The sequence below is a fragment of the Phallusia mammillata genome, chromosome 8 (genome assembly GCF_965637545.1).
Source record: "Phallusia mammillata chromosome 8, kaPhaMamm4.hap1.1, whole genome shotgun sequence".
Lineage (NCBI taxonomy): Eukaryota > Metazoa > Chordata > Ascidiacea > Phlebobranchia > Ascidiidae > Phallusia > Phallusia mammillata.
Genome location: NC_137259.1, coordinates 15,429,759 through 15,438,430, shown reverse-complemented (window position 1 = coordinate 15,438,430; position 8,672 = coordinate 15,429,759). Strand labels below are relative to the sequence as shown.

At 36.6% G+C, this 8,672-nt stretch overlaps 1 protein-coding gene across 1 annotated transcript; it reads right to left on the bottom strand.

Moving 5' to 3' along the window:
* Positions 1 to 3,613: 3,613 nt before the first annotated feature.
* On the bottom strand, positions 3,614 to 8,264 carry LOC145205425 (uncharacterized). The gene is made up of 3 exons (XM_080078146.1): positions 8,009 to 8,264; positions 6,278 to 6,478; positions 3,614 to 4,707 (listed from the first exon to the last, which is right to left on the bottom strand). Exons 1-3 carry the CDS (start codon positions 8,190 to 8,192, stop codon positions 4,568 to 4,570), a joined length of 525 nt encoding a protein of 174 aa, XP_079934272.1. The 5' UTR covers positions 8,193 to 8,264; the 3' UTR covers positions 3,614 to 4,567.
* Positions 8,265 to 8,672: the final 408 nt, after the last annotated feature.

Sequence of the window (8,672 nt, the reverse complement as noted above, 5' to 3'; positions counted from 1 at the left end):
TGCATTTCAATGAAAAAAGAATAGCAGGGTAATGGCATTCTAATTCTATAGACTTCTCATGACTGGAAAATCACGGGTCCCCTACGTAAGTGCCGCATAGCATAAAAATTGGACATGTTAAAATACTGCAACTATCCAGTATTATTAAATTGCTGTCAGCTTGGCCCTCACATTTATGGCAATTGATGTTGTGTGATGTCACAATAGGATGTTTGACGATATAATAAGAGTAATGTTATGTGCTGAAATAGCCTGTTGGAAACAACATGCTTTGTTTACAACAGATTATTTTGCATGCAGTTTATCAGCAAACGCACACTATTTAATATACGTGATAAAACCGGGGTGCTTACATAGTCAACAATATGGACATTTACCAAACTGGTACTTTTTCTTTTAAACTATAGGTGTACAACTTTATTCACCTATTAAATTTGTGTTTTAAAAATACAACCAAAGGGCAATTTTATAGTGGATCAATCAAGTGTATATTGTGAAAACAAATATTTAAATCAGGGTTGAAAAACACCACTTAAACACAGGGTTACTGGAGTTCAAATTGTTTATTGGCCTGCAGACCCTAGCAATTTGTGGATGTCTAGCCGGCAGCTGTTTTCTGGCATATTCTACGTTTTGGTGACGTATTGTACGTGCAACTACTTTATGGAGGGAATAGCAGGGTACCAATTTCGCACGCTAAAACGTAACCTACGTACAGTAAAATGACCGGTTTATCAGTTTATTAGTGCGAAAATAAACTACTTCTTTTAACAAGTCAGTAATTTCCTTTGGATGTTAATCTCTTGCCCGATCCTAAAATTACCATATTTTTCAACTTCCTGCAGAAAGTTTTAATCTTTGTGTATTCTACCATTGAGAATTGTCGGTAAAATAAATGTTAAACCTATAATCAGGGGTGCCATACCGTCCTTATTTCTAAGATTTGTCCTTATTTTGAAGGGCAATGCCTTAGAAAAAGTTTTTGTCCTTATTTCTAAGAACTGTCCTTGTTTTTGATTTCCTTATTTGTCTAATTTTTAACAATTAGAAGTCAAATCCCTTCTAAAAGTAAACCTAGACCTGGGCTGTCTTGAGATGCACGAATTATTTTCTACGAACAAGAAGTTGCTGGAACACATTGTTCCTGGCAAAAAAAAATGACACGTGATATGTCAAGGCTCGTATCAATGCAAAGATTTGTTCAAAAACGTTTGTTTCGTTGATATAAAAGTCCAATTGTTCATGTGTCCTTATTTCGAGTTCCATGTCGATGGCAACCCAGCCTATAATTGTGCCACACTTGCGTCACAAGTTTACGTACTTCCGTGATAATAAATTCTGGAAGTATTTCAGGGCTAAAAAAATAAATTTGGTGCCGTGAGAAAGTCAAGTGATGAAATACAGTCCAGGCCAGACTTGACAAACAAAGTTATGCCCGGGCTTCTTGAGCTTGTTTGACTAAACAAAGTTTGGTTTGGAGATTTGGGCCTAAATTCACATTTGGCTTTACTTTCGCACCATTTTTTTTTACAAACTATGGGGTTTTTGGCTCAGAGTTGTAAATGTGTTCGGCATTTATGGGCCGGATTCAGTAATTTTTAAACTACAAATAACCTAGCTAAGTAGCTAGTTGCTGGATATAACCTAATGCCCGACAGCGCTAAAACGTCTTGTTTAGCCCATTTTATTGTCCATTGTGTATGTCTTTATTATTATAGGCCTCAATCAAATTTTTGGGCCTAAACGGGTTCCTCAAAAATGATTCTGGTTCGGGTTTGAATTTCGGGCCCGCCTTCAATTCTGTTTGGACTTTCGGGGCCGTAATTTTTAGGCATTTTACAATTCTGATTCGTCACAAGAGATTTTCAAGTGCGTCGCAAAATATTCGTTTTAGCAAATTCTCATTTTCTGTTGGGTTGAGAACAGAATTGTGGTGCGAACTGCGAATAGTAACCCTAGGGCAGGGGTCAGCAACCCGGCCGGAACGTCTGCCAACTAAAGCGATTTTTTTATAGCACACCAAATGATTTGCTTGAGCTTGTTTATATTCAAGTGCTTGGTAACATAATTTAAACTGTTGCAGTTTGCTTGTTTTGAGAACCACCGATCTAAACCAGGTCGGTCCAAGGGTTTAATATTTATTTGGCGGGCGGCTAAAGGAGAAATTCTTTTGTATTAAAAGATTTAGTTTGCAATGACATGCTTCGAGACTAAAATATAAATATTATTAAAAATATGAACACGTCTATATTGTCACAAAGCGCAAAAACGCCTTATAGCAACCTGACAACAGACATATATTAGTCTGTAAGGTGCCAGGGTCTGGACCACCCTAAACCATGAGTCGGCATATATGTGCTGTGACGAAACTGCGGTCGGTTTGGAAATTGTTTTCAGGATGCGCCCAAATAATACGTTATATGGTTATACGTCAAGGCACAATGGCGGTGTCTTGGACTACCATTATTTCTATAGACGGGGGCACTTTGTATGAGAGTTGTTATCGGGCCTGAAATTGGTGCCTGAATCCGGCCGAACCCTAAGTCCAAGCCCGAAACCCGGCCCGAACCCGAGCTGTTTTTGAGAAGCCTGTTTAGGCCCAAAAAGCCCGTTTAAGCCCAAATGTACAGGCCTATACATTGAAGCCTCAGGGAAGACCAAGACAACAATCACAATAGACAAGTCCAGGCTTACTTATGATGCTACTGTCAAACACTATATTATGGGGCATAGTGAAATGTCTTCTCTGCTGGCAATATTCATTTATTCCATCACAATAAATAAAAGAAAGCATTTGTTTGTGCACAATAGCAAAGGTACACTTAGACCTGCATGTGATACAACAAACTGTCTTTTGACTTTTATAAGTTCTGCAAAACTAGCGGAAATTAATCTAGGCTACATGTTGTTGCGAGAATACTTTCGGAGGAAATATATAACTCAAGGTTTATTTTTATGTGAGTTGTTACGTTTTTATTTTAGCACCATCCCATGACGCTATAAGGCATTTCTGTGTTGTCTCGCTGTAACGAATTGTCAAGTAGACTCGGTCCCACGCGCATGAGAAGCCGGCAGTTGGAGTTGGTGTTAAAGCGGTGGTTGTGTCGCGACTGTACATCTGCGCTGCTTGCCTCTTTATCGTTTTACTGTATTAATATCTTTTTAGTAAGTTAATTTGGGTACTGACAGCCCGTTATTGCAGATGAAACGAAAAAAGGGTGTTACATATTTTTACATTACATATCCAGATTAAACACATTCGCGGGCCGGACCTAGCCAATAAATCGTGGTGTAGTGACCTCTGGTCTAGACGGATATTTTTCATGTATTATTAAAATGTTTTGCCCTTTTGATATTTTTAATTTAATCTTGCCAACATTTTGACGTTCAATTTCTGACGCCTTTACATGTATATACAACAGAAAAGGCGCATAATCCTTTGCTTGCTTCATGTATAATTAATGAGAAAGTAGAAGATAACATTATCGCAACTTTGGCTCATGTAAATGTCACGTTTTCCGGAAAGACTCATCAATACATGAAATATTGTTATTACGACTTCATATGATTGACATTTGGAATTACTGTATGATTGTATTCTCCACCTTTAACCTTCAGAGCTTTCAATTTCTATTACGAAGACGTTCTTTAGTGCGCCGGTATCATACAAATCAAATACGTATTACGTACACCAATGTATTGCTCGCACTGATAAGAAATGTACGCCAAAAATAGCAATAGATAATGCAAATGTGTCAATAACAAAAGTCGAGTGAAGCAATCTATGATAAAAATGTGCTAATATTAAAGTGGTGCAATATGAAAGCGTTATTTTAATGTTACTAGCTCGGCAATGGTAAATGTGCAAAAAGATGCAGTAAAATGCGCATACTGTAAAACAAAAATGGGTAAGTAGTCGATAGTTTGTTAGTCCCTATCTTAGATTTAACTTGCCCAATATTATACGTTGTAACGAATACGAAAAAAAATATTAAATAAAAATGTTTTACATTGGCGTTTATTTCTCTCTAAAACAGTGGTTCTCAAACTTTTTCATTATTTTTTCAAAACGGTCCCTTTGCCATTATTTCGAGGGCTCGCGGTTCTTTAACTGGAATGTGTATTTAAGAAAAACGAAATTCGATTGCAGGATTTTAGCGGTAGTTATGCAAAATTGAGCGTAATAATGATCCAAAGACAGCTTGTGACATCACAAACAAGACAAAAAGCATTACGATTGTGCTCGAACAATTGCATTTTTGATAAATGTCATTCAATAAAGGTTATTTTTTGCAATAGAGACAGTCGATTCTCAACTCTAATTTGATTTAAACTTATTTAGTGGCGCAAAGTGACACTAAATAAGATTATAGAATTACTTCAACCTTTTCGCGGTCCCCCCAAAATTGCCTCACGGACCCCTAAAGGACCGCGGACCCCAGTTTGAGAACCGCTGTCTAAACATACAATGGAAATCACAAAATCTAATAATAACGTCACAGTTATAATCGACGAATTGCAGCGCATTCTACTTTATTATCGGTCCCAGTTCTGTCGCTAGTTGGCGCTAGTAGGAGTAGTCGTCATGGTCGATTGATCGCTTGCCGAAGTCCATCCAACCATAGTAATTCCGATCGGAGCGCATCAATCCATCATCCGGCGATTCGGCTTCCGAATCCCGGTCGTTTTCGTTCGACATCTCCATTCCTAAACGCAAGAATATATTTAAAGTCATGTTTCTTGATTGTTTTTAAAATCAACAGACGTTTTTTTCCTTTACGTTATTACCAATAAATGGAAATTTGAAACGCCTGTCCCAAAACTAATTAAAGAAGGCTTTATTTATACCTACGCTATTGTTATTTTTTATCACCCGAAAGATCGACTCTTTTTTGTTGACTTTGAAATGGTTCGTGGCTATCGGTAGGAATTAGTGGAATAGGCAAAATCCCAAACGGAAGTTTTTTAGTTAAAATGAACTTAAACCTTTACTGAGAAACAATATTAACCCCTGCCGGAAGTATACCAGTTCCGCTTACGGAAGCAAAGGTATTGTGGTGTGTTAGCCGTTATTATAATGTTGTAATGAAGTAATATTAGATATTTCGAAAAAGGCAACAAGCTTGGACACAAAGAATAAGGTAGCTGAGTTTTTAATTATGCAAATAAAAGTTATTATGAAAAATTAAATAAATCATTCTCAGTTTTTTTAGTTTCGAAACTTAAAAATAAATTAGAAATTCAGGTATTTAATTAAATACAATTAGGTAAAAGTATAATTGAAGTCCAAAGTTATCCCAATAGTCAAAATTTTAGGACTTTGGTTTGGTTACACTAATATTACTGACATTTATTATATTGAAAACTAGAACACACAATGTTATGAAAATATTGTGGAATTTGGGCATCACTAAACCTCAAATCGATACAAATTAAACTCGGGTAATTGGTCCGGGGCGGAGATTTGCAAATTGAATATTTTTGCACTTAAGATTTATTCTGCCCTACTGGAATCTTTAACGGTACCCAAATCCAAATTTTAATATAGCCAAAAAATGCGTTTCTAGCATCGGCCAGTATCGAACCAAATACTACAACACAGGTTTATTAACACTAGTCCCAGAAGACTCATTAAAATGATTGATCCAGCACCGTTCTGGGCAATAAACACCCCTAGTGGATACACGACGTAGACAATTATTATCGGACAGACGCTGCAATCAATACTATGCCTAAAAATCAACCTCAACAGTTTCCCTGTATTTGGCCGGCTACAGGCGTCTTGAAATAATTATTGACACGTTAAAGGCAGTTTTGAGTTTGTTTTATACACATGGGTAAATGTGAAAGGCCCCAAGGAAAACGATTTTGGGGTCTGATATATTTGCAACGGATCAAACAAAACACTTTGGCTAATTTATTACTGATTGACTGAATAGGAAACAATTATGTGACAGCACCTAATGCTAAGCAGGTGATATTTACAATACATATGCGTGTGTTAACAATATCTAACTTATAATACCAAATGAAAAAAGGGTCTTTGAACATAAAACTTATTTGTTGCAATATTTAAACAGAAATTAGTTTTAAAGTGCAAGCGCGCATAGTTGTGTCTCTATTAGTTCAGGAAAATGTTACGCCAAGTTTAATATTTTCTTTCTGGGCGTTGCATTAACGAATAAAAACGCCATATGTGTACGCCACAATTCTGAACCAAAAACGCCATCTTATACAAGCGGGTGATTTTGAGTTTTGTTTTATGATTAATACTCACTGTCTTTGTCTGCTGGTCTTGCGCGATGCAGATTTGCCCATTCATTTGTCTTGACTAAACGTTCCAGCATATAGCTCAGACCTTTTCCGTTCTTTACCCGATTTTCGGTGTTAGTTGGTCGCTTTGTCGACAGCCGTTGGATAAGCATTCTTGCTGCTTCCTTCGCTAGAGCGCTTTGCACCAGTCTTGCTTCATCATCGTCTTAACATAAAAAAGGTGTTGAATTGTTAAACAGGGATGGGAAATATAATAACATGACCAAAATTCTTATTAGAGTTGTCGGGTCGGGTTAGGGCTTTAAATTTGAATGAAACGGAATTGATTCTGTCCTGATTTCACACCCGGCCTCATTTGTGCCGAAATTCGGGATTTGTTGCAAAAAACAATCAGGTTCAGGCCGGGTTTGGGGCTTCTTCGGGGCCTAAAGTTGGGAACAGTGCGTATAACATCAAACCCGACGTACGTCTCTTTCTTGAATATCAAATTCTTGAAAATACCTAACAGTTTTAGCAGCCGTTTGAAAGACACGTTTTAAACTTACAGCCACAAGCAAAAACCATTTGAAAACCGTTTATTGGTGAATTTTCTTCAGTTTTTAAAAGTATCTTAGATAATCGTCTTAAGTCTTAGGAATTGTTAAGCCCATCTGTATGGAGGTATACTTTAATGGGTAAAAACCCTCCAGCGTCTACCTTTATCAACAAATGCTTGAAACCAAAAAATAGGCAAGCTAACAAAATGCATTAAGTGAACCAAAAACCTATAGCGTTGGTGATTTTATTATCCCTAGGTAAGTTTTTTTTAGCGGTCACCAACTAAATATTTAATGTCAGTGCTCGCGTCAGAACATCACATTTCCATGCTGACAAGCTCAGTGCAATTATCGGCTAGTGAAAGAGGGGGGTGATAGCCATCAAGGCCGCTCGTGGCTCCAGAACTTGGCAGATCCCGACATATTGATCACAGACTGGGTGCAGTTGCGGCACTGTTATCGATCAGTCCATTTGTAAGTCATTAAAATTGTTAAAAGGTATACTTCGGAGTAAAATTTTGCTACTAGTACCATTTGTATGAGTACAAATAATAATAAGAAGTCACAAATCCTAATAATTTGATTCTTGAATTTTTTCCTAATTCTATTACAATTCATGATTCCCAAATTTGATTTTTTAAGATTTATGATAACACTAGACATTTTCAACACCCTTTGTTTTGCGTTTTTTTTAAGCGCTTTGGATTGTAAAAAATTCTGGAAATTAACAAAACTATTACAAAGCACTGTAAACATGAGGCTGATTGCTAATATATACTTGAAGGATTAGTTCTTGTTTCAAGTTGCAATTTACTTTTTTGGTTCGGGCTGTAATTTTAAATTTACGGGATCAAAAGCCCAATAACCGAAATATCTCGTCAGAATAATATTTGCAAATCAAAAACCCGCCGCTTGTCAAATCAGGACATCAGAAATATATTAGTTGTGCATTTCGCATCGATTTTTCTGCACATCAAAATGTATTGTACAAAACGTTTTTACATCAGTTTTTTTGCACCACACCTCTTCACAAAGCTTTTTTAGTGACTGCGAGATTAGTCATTGAAAAAACATAATTCGCCGTTAACCTTTAATGAAAAATCCACAACTTGTTTGTAGGGACCGAACTAAAAGAAGAAAATACCAACACTTCTCAAACACAAAACATTTGTTTTCAAGTTAACATCGTTGTGGTTTACCGGTTCGAAACGATCGATCTTGCCGAATTCGGAGCTCATCGTTCCCGCGGACAAGATCTGGCGAGCCCCGGTCCTTCGGGACATCATTACTGACAGCTGATAGCCCAGTGATTGCGTGAACGGCAAAAAGCAAAAATGCAAATGAGACCGCTCGCCAACTATAGTTCATTTTAACTACTGGCATCGATTTTTCCTAGTGTTTGTACCCTTGCAATATTTAGTTCGTTCTTTAGCTTAGATCTATTAAAAAACAACTATAAGTAATTTGATTCTATTTGAATAAGATAATGCTTTTATACATACATCTCACACTTTTATATATACATCTCAAACTGTAAAATACGAGTGATTTATATTTTGTAAACCTAATTATCACGGATATTTTCATATTGTTTTTAAACACGAAAGGAAAAATAAACTCATAAAATAAAGAACTCTCTCTTAAAATACCGTCGGCTAGTTTAAAATGCACAAGCCATTAAAAATATTTCAAGATATTTTAATGATTCTTTTTCCAACACCACAAATTTAACCAACTGCCGATTCTCTAAGAAACACAACGTCTCTTGTGGTCGAGATTTGCGCTTTTACGCCCCTTTCAAATGAAACTTGCTCTTTATATTCGTAAGACCGCACGTGTACTGCAAAATAAGAAAAAGGTATT